The 17,338-nt window shown below is 45.1% G+C and overlaps 1 protein-coding gene across 1 annotated transcript in view; it reads left to right on the forward strand.

Moving 5' to 3' along the window:
- Window positions 1–445: 445 nt before the first annotated feature.
- LOC138611727 (neurexin-3b-like) overlaps window positions 446–17,338 on the forward strand; it is a 78,104-nt gene continuing 61,211 nt past the window's right edge. Inside the window, exons 1-3 of the mRNA XM_069684945.1 lie at window positions 446–1,142; window positions 6,547–6,564; window positions 6,928–6,954. Coding sequence (XP_069541046.1) covers window positions 446–1,142; window positions 6,547–6,564; window positions 6,928–6,954 — 742 coding nt within the window. The remainder of the gene's footprint in view (window positions 1,143–6,546; window positions 6,565–6,927; window positions 6,955–17,338) is intronic.

A 17,338-nucleotide genomic window follows, 5' to 3' on the forward strand; every position in this document is an offset into this window, starting at 1 on the left:
CCCCCCAGTTTTGTCAAAGGTGTGTCCGAAGCTGGAGATCAAACCATGGGGCACGGAACTGGACCAACGATGAAGGTCACGTGCTTCAATCCAGGAAGTCGCCTCAAGGAAAAGTCGCAAGCTGCAGCTCTGAATCACTGACAAAACACACAAAGGAGCACCTTCATCTTGGCACTTTAACCTGTCCACTCTGTGTGGAAATTGGATATTTTTCCATATAGCTCTGCATAACCTTGGCTGAGAAGATTTGATTTCATCCATTATCAACATTAGATCTGCCTCACAAATAAAAAAAACGGATATTGCATTCTCCACTTGACTGTTTAATTATCTATGTGGAATATAACATTCGGCAGATAAATCCAGACATAATCAGATGTTATTATCACTGTGAGGATCTATCCCCAGTTCTAACCTCCTCTGGTGCGTCCTGTTACTCTCTACAATGAATCCCAACAGCCTACCTGGGCATGTCCTCTTGCTGCTAAGTACCGTGCTGGGCCTGAGCGTAGGCCTGGAGTTTACTGGCTCTGAAGGTCAGTGGGCTCGCTACCTGCGCTGGGACGCCAGCTCCAGAAGTGACCTGACATTTCAGTTCAAGACTTCAGAATCGGAAGGCCTGCTGCTCTACTTCGACGACGGCGGATATTGCGACTTCCTTCTCCTGACGGTATCTGAGGGTAAAATGCAGCTTCGCATCAGCATCGACTGCGCCGAGACCACCATCACCTCTGACAAGATGGTCAACGATAGCCGCTGGCACTTTGCCGCCATCAACAGGCACAATTTGCGGACTGGCTTGGCTGTGGATGGTCAGACCAAAACGGAGGAGGTGCGGCCCCAGCGACGGTTCATGAAGATTGTCAGTGACCTCTTCCTCGGAGGGCTCCCGGGGGACATCCGCACATCTGCCATCACCCTGCCCTCTGTCCGTGAGCTGCCACCGTTCAAGGGAATTATCACAGACCTCAGTTATGGGAGTAAGCTGCCCACGCTCATCAACAGTCAGAAAGTGCGTTTGGAGATGATGGGCCTCTGCACGGAGAACCCCTGTGAGAATGGCGGGATCTGCTCGCTGGCAGATGGAGAAACCTACTGTGACTGCTCCAGAACTGGATATGTAGGTCGATACTGCACTGAAGGTAAGAGGGCTGGGCCCAGAGCTCTGTCTCTGTGTGAAGCGCTGAATATTGATTAAAATCAAAGAGATTCCTTAAAAATGTACACCTTTTACAGCAGGTTTAATGCTTCCAGGTGCGAAGTAAAAATGTGATATTAACCCCACATAATGCATTTTTTATAAACATTGTTTAAATCATCTCTCGGTTTGTGAATCAGGATGTTTCTGACCATGTTGTTGCTCTTACAGCTTCTTTTATAAAGTCTTTATACTTCATGTGGGTGTTAAATTGGAGGTGATGTGCTCAGCGTTTCCTCTTCCTTCACAGTTATTACTTTTGATGAGGAAGCGGTGCATACAGTATCAGCTGATATGACTAAAATTACAACACTCGATTCTCTTTTCTCCGTTAAACGTATTCAGCTCCTGCAAGCTGGTGCAGGGACCTGAAGGTATACACAGTGTTTGGATGAGAAACAACTTCATCTATTTTTCCTCTGCTTCTGTGCCAAGGTCATCTCTTTTTTTCGTGGGGGGGGGGTGTAATGAGATGCGGCACTTTGACAATATTCTATCCTATTCTATCTCCACACCTTTAAAGATATGGGCATACATACTGAGCTGTTTTTTCAGCTAATACATCTGTATGCTATCAAACGGCCCTGTGACAGTGATATAATGCAGCAGCCACTTTTAAAAATTGCCTCTGGTCCTCTCTTCCCTCTCCAGCATATACTAAAAAAAACATTGTTCCTTGTACAGTGAACTACTTTCTATTTCCTCTATGGCTATGCTACTGCTGGTTGAGGGCTGCTTAATGTTAAAACCTATTTTTCAAAGCATACCGCTGCTTGTGGCCTTGAGATTAATGCCAGCAAGAATAACTGCCTTTTTTTTTGGTACTGCATCTTCCACATAATAAACGATATTCAATAATCTACAAAATACACATTTCACTCTAATCTTATTCTCCTTTCTTCATGTGTATGGACTGTAAAAAAGATAACTACGTGTGAATAGACCCATGTCAAATTTCCTCCACTGCTGACCCACTTCCTGCCTGTCAAAATCACGGTGACATGGTTTCGGGATGACATTATTTTGCTGAAAATCAGGGGAATGCTCACGCTCACTGACTGCTGCAGCAGCTATTTTGAACCACGTCAAACACACTTAAGACATTATATTTTGTCACCATTACAGCATGCATTTTGAACAAGCACTTCCATATTTTTGTACAGCGATTTTTGCCGTGTTTGGTCTCAAACCATGTCCTATGATTTGCTGCTCAAACGAAGCTGTTCGGAGCTTAAATCCCAAGCACTAGCCTGTGGCATTGCAGAGGCTAGCACGCGATGTGCTGGTTGCAGAGCAGTCAAGCGGACGGACTGGACTTGCCCCCTTTTCGCTTCATCCCATTTGCTCATTGCCTCTGTCGAACAGTCGATGGAGGAGGAGGAGGAGGAGGAGGAGGTGGTCCATTTGTCTGAAAGCATCCTGAGCTGACAGGGGAACTATGACATCCTCGTGTTAAAACAACCGAGATTTTGAGAGTGCGCTTGCGACTCGACCAGACAGCTTGGGCAGGGGAAAGAGACGGTCATAGCTCAGCCCCAGGGCAGAGCAAGTGTGATGAGTGCATCCACCACAGGCCTCTTGTACCCCAATTTGTCCCAGGAGGTCAGCTGTAGGACAAGAACCAACCCCTGCTTCACTTCCACTCTGTCCCTTTCTCCCTCACACACACACATGTTCATTTGCACACCTTTTCTACATCTCTGTTTTCAAGCAATAAAAAGAGCGAGGCAGGAAGGGTAGCTCCCCAGCTGATGTGACTGCTGCTCTTTTCTGCCTTCCCATTAACTGATGTGGCTGATTGTTGATTATGCCACAGAGACAGGGAGCCATAATTAGGAGGATAATGAGAACAGAGATGGCTAATTTGCCCGGGAAAATGCCCGCACAAACACCACCGTCAATTCAAACTGTCTGTCGGCAAACTAGCACAGAATTTTTTAATTGTTATGTCCACATGTCTACAAGTGTCATAAAACTTGTTGTTCAAGCTCCCCTCGAGCCGCCGATGTTTCAGAGCGATCACACTTTGCACATTTGGCTGCAGTTAGACGCGAACAACTGCTTCGCACACCTGTCTGTATCTGCATACTGTTGATTATGCTGTACATTAATGAGCGATGAAAGCAATCTGTCAAACCTGTGAATATTCATACGTAACATTATCAGGCTGCAACGGCCCCGCGCCTGGCATCCACGCACTCCGACACATTTGCATTTACAGGCGTGCACACAAACACTCACACACACATGCAGAGACACACGGAGCAACAAGGCCCCGGAGCTGCTCGTTAAAACGGGCAGATGGCTGACTGACTGAGTGGACTGGGCCTCGGAAGCATTTTGCCAGCCGTATTCCTAATGGTAGCCTGCTAGCCCACTGGCCTAGAAGCGAAATATGAGAAGTGGGCAGAATTAACATGTGAGATGAGATCTGAAACGAGGAAGAAGGGCAGAGCACAAAAAAATCATCCATATTTCCACGCTGTTACTCGCATCACGGGACAGCTGGGTTAGCCGACTGCTGAAGCATCATTCTTTCACCACGGTGACGATCACGAGACAGCCCCGTCTCTCTCTCTCTCTCTCTCTCTGAGCTCCTGAAGCTCTTCCCAAACCGTCCAGCTCGGCTCGCAGCTTAGCACCATAAACAGTTGGCAATAAAACACATGTTCAGTCCCTCCTCCGTGTGGATCAGGATGTATCAGTGACTAACTGTGTCAGGGCAACGAGCTGAAATTAGACACCTCTTACCACTCGCTCCCCACACTCGCCGGCTGTGGCAGGCGGATCTGCTGTCGTGTGCACCGTTTATAACTCTTACTTCCTTCTGTTGAATCACCTTTAAGATGATTCTGTTATCAGCTGAGCAAATAGCAGTATGTTTTATGGTAATGATCTGGATATTGTCCCTCATTCAGCTCAATTAAATGAATCGGGGCAACATTATGAAGTCGCTTGAATACCTTGGGGTTTTGCAGTTACGATGTGATCTGCATAAGGTCAAGGTTATTCAGAGCTACACTGTATTTGTAAATCACAATCGCACATCCTGCGTTTGATTTGAACAGTTTACGTCCCATTTATCTTTATAAATATTCACCGGTTTGATGGAAGGGTCGTAATTGAAGGCTAGGGCAAGCAAACTGTTAAGCAAGTGCTAAAATGGTGCCTTCAGGCTTAGCTTTGAGGATTAATAAACAGACATGGAAAAAATGACAGTTACAATAATCTTACTATAAAAAGTAGGTCACAGGGAGGAGAAAAAAAAGGAAAAAATGGTGCGGGGGACTCGGCTGATTCCAGTGCAGAGGGCATTTGTGTCTAGCGCCCGAGCTGAAAATTATGTTTGGATTTGAGTGGCGAAGCTGCTGGTAAAATAGAGCAGAGGATTACGCTCGGACCACATGTCCTCCACAGCACATTGGCTTGTTCCGGGCGCTGTCGCATCAAGAGAAAGGGTTTTATCTACATGGGAAACTGAGCGTTTAACACGCACACCGAGTACATGCGCACTTGCAAAACAAACACGCTCGTTCAAGGGTCTTTAAGTCCCCCTCAGTTCTTGAGATCTGGAGCTGCGCTGCTGTCCATCAGCTGGCCTCTATCTCCCTCCCTCCCTCCCCCCCTGCCACTTCCATGCCTCGTCCTTCCCTTTCTACTCCCAATGTCACCCTTCTCATGAGGGAGGAGGAGTAGCAGCCATTTTGACTCCCTAAAGGAGAATTCACCTAGCCTTCACCGGCTCCTTCTACACAATTGTTTCCCTCCGAACAATATTTACGTCCTCAGCTGAGTTTGTTCAATTATACGAGGACTTAAAGCTGCCAGAGAGGGAAATAAAGCATGGAAATCTTCAGCTATATCCAGCGGTGGGAAGCGGTCCAGGCCTCTGTGCAGCCTCGGCAGAGATCAAGGCGCAATACTGAGTCAAATTAACATCAGATATTGTGTATTATAGCCGACACTTGAAATGTCTAATGTGGTCCGTCTTAATTAAGATTTGTTTAATTTCCTCTTGTCAGTCCTTGAAGCTCTTGAGGGGCTTTGATTACAGGAATCTCTTAATATTAATTCTGGGCTACAGGCACCAAGTTTGAGGCTGAAGAGGGATGATGCTGCATAAAAGCTCAACACATAACCGCAGATTCAATGAGACCGCACTCACCGAGTGATCTTTCATGTGCCCTAAATCAGAGTGGCATGTTTCATACCCGCAAGGTGTCGTCCACGGGTTAGATCCTGGTGAAGATGTGTTTGAATTTATGTAAGAGATGGAGCTTAAAGGTGTAACCTCCAGGATTTTCATTCAAATAAGACACTATCTATGGGCGGATGAGGAAACACAATGGCCCACTGATGAAAGCCTTTGCATTTGCACTATTACAGACTGGGTGTCACAAGTGGGGCCCAGTTAGTGACGCGTTTTCCATCACCCAGCAGTGGTTGGTCTGCCAGAGAGGGTAGGCGGAGCTAAGCGGCTGCTTTTCCGCTCTCTGCAAGCGTAAACTGTAATCTACTATGGCTGAACAAACAAAGAAAAGATCGATGACTACAGATACAACTTCAAAAATAAGAGAAAATCCAAAGAAAAAGAAACAAACTCGACGCTCAGATGAAGGCAAACAGTCTAAAAAGGAAAGCGACCGTCAGCGAGGAGAATCAAGAGTTACAACCGGAGCCAAATGCGACACTGCCGGGATATCTGGGAAGTGTGCTCCCGCAATTACCGTTTATCGCCACAGGTGCCGCCAAAGAGAACGAAACTGCGATCTTCGAGGAAGTTTAACATCTGGCTTGTTTTTTTTTGCAACACTACACTTTGAATCCCACAGTGAGCATTCCCCTGAGAAACCGCACAGGGTGCCTTTTAGTTTGGGTCAGTGTGAAAAAGAGCTGTTGGGGTTAAAAGGGCAAAAGTGGAGGTGGAGGTGGAGGAGAATGATATGGGTCTGAGAAGGAGCATCACAGAATCCACAAACCTCACAACACCATAAATCCTCACCGATTTATGCCTCTTTTAATGTGTGTGAGGACCTCTGTGCGATACAAGATGCAGAATATAACGCAACAATATTCGAAATGTGACAGAGTTGTTTGCCGAATGCCGATCTGACTCCCAGAGAACACGGGACAGATTAAAAGTGTTTTTCTCCACAGGGGTTTAAACTGCTATTTTTGATCAGGCATGTCAAGGGGCGCCTCTTTGCCCCTTACATGGAAAAACAAAGCTTAGAAGTGTGCTATGTTTTGCATGCTAGCTCCACATGCAAACGAAAAAAAGTGTGTTGCTAATTCAGGACTTCTCTTTGCTTTCTCTCCTGTTTTTTTTTCCTGTGACAAATCCACAGCAGTCCAGAGAACACCAGGTGAGTCTTAAGAAGGGCTTTTCCTAGTTTCTGATACATTCACCAACAGTTCTTTTAATCTGCTAACAAAATATTAATGCATTGAGTTGTAAAAGGCAAGCAAAAAATGTAGCAGTAATCATTTATAATTGATATTTATTGAGTAAACAACCTGCAGAGCTACTCTATATTCTGTGTTGCTCACTTTATTAGCTTGTGTCTGCTTGAAAGCTTTTAAATGCACTTGGGAAAGCTTTGCTTAAAGTGTGATCGCCATGTTTTGTCATCATACAAAGCATGCTTACTGACAATACATCTGTAGTATTGGTGTGCAGTTGTTTCCTTACATCTTCTCTCTGTCCCTCTCTGGTTTTTCTCTTCAAGGCCTCGCACACCTGAAGGCAGAGCAAGGTATTCTGTTCTGTGTCTTTCTAGAGTTTTGTTGTTTTTCTTGTTCACTCGCGCCTGGCTTGGTTATGGGGCGTCATGTTACGCTGCGTGCCTTCACTACCTGTCCGTGTGCATTTGTGTGTTGCAATGCTCCCATTGTAGCTGCAGAGAAGTGGGAGGTGTTTGTGTGTGTGCGTGTCGAACGGGAGGGAGGGGTGCATGGCGGCGTGGCATGTTCCTCATCTCACCTTCGCCTCTCTCCCTCTCTATCTCTCTCCACGGCTCTGTGTCTCCTCACCCTCGACTCACCCAGGTTTCTGTGTATTACATAATTGTGTACTGTTCTCAGTTCCACAGCTAACATGCAGTGACACACTCCACTGTTCCTGCCCGACCTCTGCAGCGACGGGGTAGGGGAGCGGGGAGGGGAAAGGGGGGGGAGGATGAAATCCAGGGAAGCAGGAGGTAGGAAAAGAAAATCACTGGAATTAGGAGAGACAGCTTAGAGTAAGAAGAAGAGGGGTTTTGGAGATAGAGAGGGGGGAAGAGGAAAATAAGAAGCCAACCGTGTCATGTTAGGTAAGGTACATATGTAAGACAGAGCCGAGTATCACAACCAACTATTTGCATATTTACATCCAGAGCCAGTGTGGGAAGTTGTTTTGGAAGGATAAAGGACGTGAAGGCTGGGGTTGAGGGAGTGCCAGACTTAAATTGCGTCGACTGGGGCTGCATCTCATCACTGATGCAATTACATATAATGTTTGCCTCTCTTTCCAACCACAGGGATTGCATTCCTCTAACTGCAGCTTTGTGTTTTAGCTACCTTACCTCAGCTATAATTTAAGTTGAGCCAATTTGCATAAATCTTTCCCGTACCTAAACCATCATGCAGTCATCGTTGAACTTGGAAAAAGCAGTCAACAAAGCTTTTAATCAAACCACATCTCCTTCTTCAGCTCGTTGTCATTATAGCCTGGAAGTGCAGAGACCGATTCATATTCTCATTCTCATTGCTGATAGTTGAAAATCTCCCAGTTTATTTAAAGGAGCAATTCCCCCCTGGAAAAAGCCTCCGTCAGTCAAAGCTGGTGTTCTCTCTAATCGATTGCAGCAATTATATTTGAAGTGTCGCCATAGCTGTGGAGAAAGTTGTTCAAACAGCTCGTGTTTCGCCCGTTCTACATTCCTACAACACCCAGCATGCATTGCGCCCCTCCCTCTGAAAGGAACAGCCCAGCGAGAGACACTGCAGTAAAATACTACCGTTTCGCTGCAGGCAACGGCTCAGCGCAGTACTGAATCCGAAATTTGGCGAGAATATATCGGTGGATCGCCTAAAAAATCTTCCGGTCTTCAGTCTACATTTCAAACCTGACGATTTTGAACGAGACATGACATCGGAGGCGGGAATCCTGGATTGAGGAAGTGTCGTTTAGCGAGCTCCCTGGCCTCCGCCAGATGAATTAAAGTAGTCATCCTCCAAAGGCACAGAGCCAAATGCATTTTTTTCCTACCATAATAGCGTTAGCTCCCCATAATAGCATGATAGGACTGAGGTTGAAAATTGACGAACTGGCCCTTTAAGATTTCCAACAACCAATGTGACACACTCATATGCTCCTCTGCTTGGCAGGCTATTAATGTCTGAGTATCAACGATCGGGTGATGGGTTTAGAAGGAAACAGGAACAGTGAGCATTGCAGAGGTGTTGCCGCTTAGTCAGACCAGCGTTTCTAACAGTGAAATTTTGCATACAAATAGCTGAGTGTCAATGTTTCCTTCTTGACCTTCCTTTTTCTACCTCTAAATAACACATGAGGTCAAGAGAGCTTTATCTCCCTCAAGTGCCACATATGTAACGAGGCCGTGCAATGAATAACGTGCAGGGATGCAACACATGCAAGATGAATAAGGTGTAAGTTGTGTGCTGCCCACATGTGCATCTCCCATTCCCCCACCATTTGCATGATTGTCAACGTTTTGCATGCAAGTGTCAGTTGGCAGTGTAAGGGCGTACTGTAGACTAACTGTAGCTTATCCCCACTTTCTGCTGTCTTTCTCTGGTGCTCTGCGCGGGATGACACTCTTCCCTCTTTTATCTCTACGGACCCTTTCTCCTCTGCAAAAACTGTAGGTAGAAACAAAGGTACAGCAATCCTTTTTTCCCTACTGTACTCTTATCTGTGCTGCAAAAGCTGTGTGTGTGCGTGTGTCTTTGCCTTTGTATGTGTGTGTGGAATTTGCGCTTGTGCTGATGCTGGTTAATCATTCATTATGTGTGTGTTCATTAAATGTGTGCATATGCTCATCTGAGTGTCTGAGAGAAAATGTGAAAATCTGGGGACTCTGCTTTCCAGCCAGCGAGCGCCCACATTCACTGTTGCGTGAAGGAGGGGTGATTGAGCGAAGAGCTGCGTGGAGACGGAGAGAAATGTGGTGTCAGTGCTGGAGACGAAGTAATTATCACATTTTAAAAAGAAATGATGAGCGTGATGAGAGCAAGCTGCTGATGGATTATTCGGTGCAAACAGTAAATATCAATAATTCACTGTAGGTGAGGATTAGGCGTACATGCCTTTGTGTTTACATCTACAAGACTTGTGTGTGTGTGTACGCGCTTAATTGGATGTGACAGTTCTGTGTGTGTTGAAAGGGAGCTGATTAGAGAATGCGACCTGACATTTGGCTTCATCTGAATGAGGTCATAGCCGTGGCTTCTGTTTATTGCGACCGTGCAAAGAATATCCTCATTATTCATTTATCAAAGCCATGTGATACACTGTGTAGTCGCCTGTGTGGTCATGCGTCTTGTATGTGTGTATGGAGGAAAACGGTGCGTTCTGATGACCTGTTTTGATTGACATTAGTTTAACAGACTGAAAGGCATGTACGAGGAGACTGGATAGGACGGCAGGCGTGAATTGAAAGTGCATAAATTGTGGTGTTTGTGAATTGCCTGTGTTCACTAAAGTTGTTCCAATACCAATACCAGCATTAGGGCAGCCTCTTAAACTGCATAAAATATGGTATTGGGCATGGGCAAGGACTCCTGCCAATGCATCGATCTGATACCATAATTTAGCCTCTCCAGCACATTACCCTACACAGCAATAATATATATATTACGGCTGCAACTAGCTACTACTGTTTTAGAGTGGCAAAGGAGAACAGTGGGAGGAGTGTTACGTCAGTCAAAGCGAGCCAAATGTATTTTAAGTAAGTAAGTAAAGTTTATTTGCTATGGCAGCAAAGTCAGAAAGCGCTTATTTCTATGATAATAATAATAACTAACCCAGTTAGTGACGCATTTTCCATCACCCAGCAGTGGTTGGTCTTCCAGAGAGGGTAGGCGGAGCCAAGCGGCTGATTTTTAAACAATAATCTACTATGGCTGAACAAACAAAGAAAAGATCGATGACTACAGATACAACTTAAAAAAAACTAAGTGAAAATCCAAAGAAAAAGAAACAAATTCGACGCTCAGATGAAGGCAAACAGTCTAAAAAGGAAAGCGACCGTCAGCGAGGAAAATCAAGAGTTACAACCGGAGCCAATCGTGGACGTCACACATGCAACACTGTCTGGATATCTGGGAAGTGTGCTCCCGTAATTACCGTTTATCACCTTAGGTGCCGCCAAAGAGAACAAAACTGAGATCTTCGAGATAAGCACTTTAAGTTTAGATAAAAGTTGGTAAAAACTAACAAATAAAGCAGCTTTATGGTAGAAATCAGGGTTTCTTAGACACTCATGTTAGCTTCATTGTGCTCATGTAAGCTAACATTAGCTCGGCTTGTGTCTGGGTGCTCAACTTGTTTTTATGTTAGGTTTCTTCTGTGATCTGTAAGCCGGGCCATACAACAGTGAAAGCAATCGTGTCATGTCCTTATAAGGTTAGCAGCCAACAGCTGATAAATGGTAAAAATGTGTATTTTTGAAAATTGAACTGGGAACTTGGTATCGATAACTCAAGTCCAGGTATCCAAATTGGTATTGGGAAGAAGTAATTTGTATCGGAGCATCTCTCGTGTTCACTATTCCGAACAATTGGCTCAGTATCTGTAATCTCCCTGTGGATGGGTTCAAACTGAAAACAGAGTTCCCTTACATTGCTATAACATCAGCATATAAGGTCACAGTGGGCCGAGCAGTATGTAGCGGGGCGTCCTGCAGCGGTTTGGTTGTTTGCACTGTTGCATAACAGATAAAGAAGGACCTGGGTTTGATGCACAGCTCTGGCCTTTCCTTTGTGGAGTCTGTGGGGGGTTTCCTCTGGGTGTGACAGTTTTCTTCGTCCAAGGACATGCAAATTATATGGACTGTGGAATTACTCAACGGTGTTAAGGACTGTCTGTATAGCTGTATTAACCTTTCAATGATCTCTGCACCAGCCCCTGACCCTTGTGACCCTTGGAGCTAACAATGTTAATATAATGAATTAATAACATTAATAGAATAGGGGCTATTTAATCGAATATCTCATGAAGTTTTATTGACAAATACCACTATCATAGTGTGTAAAATGATGCCTCATAGCAGGTCCCTTTGCTATTAGATTCATGTCTCCGCAGTGTGTACTGTAAATGGCACAGCGGTCAGAGGGCACAGTAAGTGGGACGCTGGGGACAGCAGACTAGAGAATAGACCCGGGAGGAGTGAGTGGAGAGAGTGGGGGAGGGAGATGAAGACAAAGAAGAGACAAAAAGATGGAAGGAATAAGGATAGAGTGCTGCGGATGAAGGGGCCAGGGGAGCACGCCAGCATCGCGAGGCCACATATTTACGATGAGCAATATGGAGCACCTTGTCAGCCCTGGCTTAATGCCGCATGCACCCTGAGCCATCTATCGAGAAAGTTTTAGTTCGCAGCTAGGCCCCGATTGTTGTTGGCTCAGAGATGCAACTTTTTCTTAATGCACAGCTTTGAAGACAGAGCAAACTTTTTATAAGCCATGGCAGAGGACCAGGAGCTGTGCTCCAGTTAGCAACATTGCTCTAGTTAACAACATTCTGCACTACACCTCCAGATACGCACAGTTTATAAGCCTCCACCAAGGCCAAACATTATCTCCCATTTTGGAGTTAAGTGGTTGAAAGGTGCTTTTAAAAACGTATCCAATTAATGAAGAGGTTTCGGATTACGCTCGTGTTCATCTGGTTGCAAATTGAATGAGATCGTTCACTGAATTTGACAGATGCAGCGAGCCCAAGTGCTAATCAAAGAGCCATTTACAGCTGACACTCTGATGTGATCATACCTCGATGTGTCATGCAGATAATGAGATCTGATCACGTCTACACGGGACGGTAATTATTTGTACTTGTTTATTTAATTACGTCGAGATTGGATCTCTGTATTTGCAGTAGTACGCCGAGTGTGAAAGCAGACATCAGCTGTTGCACGTGCAGCTTCCAGATGTGACGCGGTACAGTCAATCAGATTCCAGATGTTGTGTGTCGCTCCTGTATTTACTCTACAAAGCAACATATTGAGATTATTTTCTCTCCTGCGTTGAACTCACAATGATGGCACGTTTGACGGTTTAATGTGTTAGCATGCTAGCAAACATTTGAGGACCTGCTAGCAAAGCATTCATGGCTCTGCTAACAAAGGGCGAACAAAAACATGAAACACAGCCTGACCACGGCGTCCACATCACGAAGGCCCATATTGCGCTCACTGACTCGTGACATCATTATTTTCTCCCTCACGTCCAATCAGTGACGAGCTTTCAGTGGACACCTGGAGGGGCTTCATCAGAGTATGACTGCTCAGCCCAAGGTCAGAGATGAGACTCTAAGCTTCAGCCTGCAGCTCCTGCTGCCAGCATTACCTAATGGCTTTCCTCCGAGTACAGAATCATCTATTATGCGCGTGACAAAAGCTCAGTGTAGTGAGAATTTTGCTTGAATGCACACACACAATGGGGGGGGGGGAGAAAATATTGGTTACACCTTGCAATAATGCAATCCGGAGTTAATTTAAAAACCTTGTTGACATGGTTTCATCCAAATGCGAGCGTTGTGATTACATCTGCGGTACATAATGATTTATTGCACATTATTGACGGCTATAGGAGAGAATTGCAGCATGTTTCCTGGAATTGAACTCACTCCTTGCACTTTAGATGATACAGCGCTGCCATAGTTGCTTTGGACAGAACTTGGCAATGATGGTGAGTCCACTTTAGAGAGGAGTGAGAGTGGGAGGGAGGAAGGGAGGGAGGTTGGGAGTTCTGCCCGAGTCTAATCCCCCTGCATGAAGGCTTAGGACTGAGAACTTACTCTCCACTTCTGAAGTCACTCTCCCTAATTATCCCCTCAAAGTCCTGCTGCAAAGTTCACACAGACACGATTCTTGCTTTCTGCCTGTGTCACACCCTCTCTGCTTCTCCTTCCCTCTCTCTCTCTCTGTGTGTGTGTGTGTATATATTCTCTCTTTGCCTGTCACCCCTCCTCTAACTTTGACTCCATCTCTCCCTGCCTTTGTCCCTATTCATCTGTCTGCTTCTGTATTCTAGTTGGTCTTTCTCTCTCCTCCTCTTTGCTCTTTCTTATGTTCCTCCAGTTCAAAGTGCTCTGAACATCGTGAGTCTCTCATCACAGCGAGACTGAAGATGGGCGTGCAGTGCTGGTGCTTTCTGGGCCCACCACAGATGCTTTCAGGCTTCAACGGGATTAATGGTCAGCTCTGTCCGTCCTCGGCAGAGCTTTGCAGTTAGTCCCTGGACTTTGCCAGCACTAGACCAGAGAAGCCAGAGTCTGTAGCTTTAGATACCGGTCCACAAATATACTTTACCCTCAACGATAGCATTGGGTTATATATTATTAATCCCAAAAGATAAATAATAGAATAGTTGTGTTGGGTTGCAAAACAGATACTACAGTCTATATTGTTGTTCTGCAACAAAGTGTATGTGTTATGTATGTCACATACTGTCACATAATGCCATCTTAATTCATAAACCAACCTTGGGAGCAAAAGTGATTAAAATGCTGCTTTTCTGGTGAGTTAACGTCTTGATCACTGGCATTTACAATACCTTCACAGCCTGCAGTGACGCATCGTTTCGTCACTAGTCATCCGTTGCCAGTGTGTCATGCACTTTGGTGACTCATGCACTGAGTTAAGAACTTTTTTTTTTTGCTGATTCATTGTGTTTTGTGGTGCTTTTGGTGTGCACAAATAAATTGACGGTTTCATACTTCAAAGTCTGTTTACAGACCTTTGGGAGTAGTCCTGCAAACATATTAAAAAAAAGGTTTTATGGCTCTGAAAGGGATCCCACCATGGACGGATTATCATGACCCCTTTACAAACACAAACACGCCCTCACCAAGTAAACAAATTTGGTGTGGCAACCCACAACCAGGGCTGCATTAGCATCCAGGTCCCCATGGAGGCAGTGCTCTAGCAACGGCCCCCCTGCTAAAAGTATCACAATCACCTTCCACTTGCTTTTTATTGAAAAATGTTGATGTTTCAAAGCGGCATCTTGAGCATCTTGAGCATCTCTTTCTTTCTTTGGTTTGAGTTTTGCCAACCTGCCGGGCATAAGCTTCTCCATTTCCATAATGTTATTTTGACCACGAAATAGAAAGTTAATGTACCTTGCAACCTACGTCATTACGTCTATGGAATTTAACTTCAATTTAAAATCACATTCCAACAATTTTATTTAAACGACATTGTCAAAAAGAAGATATTCATTCTTTAGGCCAAGGGCCCCCGATTGGCTCAGGGCTCTGGGCATGTGCCCACTTTACCCATGCGGTAATCCGTCTATGGATCCACAAAGTCTGATAGATTCCCTCAAGTGATGTCACTAAGGTCGGTGTTGGCTAGCAGTAAAAACTACAGCGGCGGTTGAGCTCGGTGGTTAAATCGTGCGTCCCGTATACAGAGGCTACAATCCTCTGGGTTCAACTCCCACCCTCATCCCCCGTCTCCGCCTCCATCCACTGTCCTCTTTCGCTTAATAAAGGCATTAAAGCAAAAAAAAATCCCCCACAATTCTCAAAAAAATCTTCAGTGTGGATGCCAGGAGATCGTGGCTACATTAGCCCCTTCAATCATAACACACCCAGATTTACAAGGAGAAGTGTGCACTGAATGAGCGTCCATGTGCATGTGCATACTTGTGTGCATGCTGGAAATACTAATAACACTTGGGCGCCCTCATTAATCATAGCTCCAGTACTGCTAGTGGCCAAATACACCAATGGATACCTTGTAATTTATCAGTTGTGTCCAGGTTTTAAAGAGAAAACATATTTAGCCTTCATTTTGAGTTTATGTAGATGTTAACCAGCCCTAATCGACTGCAGTAGAAAAGTAACGACTCTGAGAATGAACCCAAATGCTTTTTTTTTCCCTACATAAGTGCATCAAATCAAAATATAGCACCACCAGTATCTACCAGTCTAAACGTGGTCTTTACCCTACTGACCCATGATTGCGTGTTGCAAAATGAGCTATCCGTCCTTCCTTGTCCTTTGGAACGCATGCGATAGGGACAGCCACTGCGTGCCATCAGAGGTTTTGGTTTGTTTGCATCCATTTGTTGCCACGGAGGCACTGGAAACGGGATTTCCTGTCATGTGTCAGACGTTGGAGTCAGAGCACCAGCTGGCGCTTATTGGCCTTGGCGCGCGCGTTGCCGGCGCTGGTGATAAACGGCTATTAACGGCCAGACGCTCACCCCGAAATTGAGTTTAACTTTGCCTCTGCTCATTACTCCGTCTGCGACTACGACGCAATCCTCGCGGTGGATTTCAAAGTTGCTCAAAATTGAGGCCAATGGTCAAATTGATATTTTAGCAGTGGCCGGCTGCTGCTCAGGAAGTCAGGAAATATGAGCTGTATCCACTATGTTGGTTTCCTGCTGCAGCTCATTGTGCCTAAAAGATGCTGATTGGCTGGCTGTGTGTTTTTCGTGGAACTGGAGCTGCCAGAGCGTACATTTATCAGAATTGTTCCTGAAAAGAGGAGGGAACAAGAATTCTGTTTGCGTCTCAAAGCTGTGTTGAGGAATGATGTAAGTTTTGCATCGGTTTTATGGCATTTGCATCGTTTGTTTTTGTCTTATAACTTCCTCTACATGTTTTCCCCACTTTCTCTGCGTCTATCCGGTTCTTTTTTTACACTCTTGTTCTGTTATTCAGCGTTTTGTCTTCCACTTAGTTTACATTATTCTCTGTCAAGTTATATTCTGCTCTCTCTTGTCCCCGTTCCTCCAAGCCATTTCCTGGATCTCTGAATTCCCCAGATGACAGGCTCACAAAACGCTGTCAGCTGCAGTGCTAAACTCTTACCCACACACCAGCCTCCCCGGTGCCAACCTGGCAATTTCTTTATTTTCCCTCCTTCATTTTCATTTTCACTCTCTTTTGGCCCTTGTGCTCTCTTTACTCCTCTCCCTCTGTTCTCTCTCTCTCTCTCTCTCTGTGTGTGTGACGCTGACCTCTGGGATCAACCGAGCAAAACTGATTCCTACTTTTTCACGGATCACGAGTGCGTCAGCGGTTACGCAACGCAGAGCGAGAGAGGAGGAGAGAGAGAGCATGTGAATATGTAACTGACATATTTGTCCATCTTTTTGTTTGCATTGCGACTCATGACCTTAAGACTGTTGCACTTGGTGTTGCCACATCCTCGACACATATTTAATATGTTTGTCTGAAATAATTAAACCGTCATTATCGGCTTTGCGTCTTTGCAAACACAAAATCTGTTTACACACACACGCGTGCGCACGTTCATCTTCACAGTGACAGGTAATGATGCAAGCTGAAACATTCCCTCACCTTCAAAGTCTGTCAGATCTTGATGAACACAGTTGTACCATTAAAAATGAATGTTGCTCACAGGTCGGGAAACGTGTCATAAAAGCGGCAAAATTGACCCCATTTGAAGGATCAAGTAAAATAAGACTTTACAAATACATAACATAGTTCACATGCAGAAGTCGCACTACACTGAGTGAACACATTAAGCAGAAAACTGAGGAATGCTGCGTATTGTCTGTGAAGAGCCTAAGACTGTATGAGTAGGATTTGTGCAAAGAACTAGGTTAAGATGTGGCTTGAAGGGCTGTATTGTGAGAGTCTGAGTATGAGTGCAGGAAGGCTTAGGAATATGTGGGAGCGTGTGTGCATGTGCAGAGTGTTTCTGTGCTTGTGCAGAGGGGTGACATGTGTAGATGTGATGGCTGCAGCCATGCATAGATGTTCACACCAGGGAGAAAGTAAACAAACATGGCAGCCGAATGGTAAGAAATGCAGCAACCGCAGTCGGGGCACACAGCCTCTTTCTCGCTCTCTCTCTGTTTCTTCCTCTGTTTGTTAACTCTGCCAAGGTTGTTATTATTTCAGGTTGTTTGTCTGCCTGTTTGTTTGTCTGT

The sequence above is a fragment of the Semicossyphus pulcher genome, unplaced genomic scaffold, assembly GCF_022749685.1.
Source record: "Semicossyphus pulcher isolate SPU_LCO1_2020_fin unplaced genomic scaffold, fSemPul1.0.p SCAF_11, whole genome shotgun sequence".
NCBI lineage: Eukaryota > Metazoa > Chordata > Actinopteri > Labriformes > Labridae > Semicossyphus > Semicossyphus pulcher.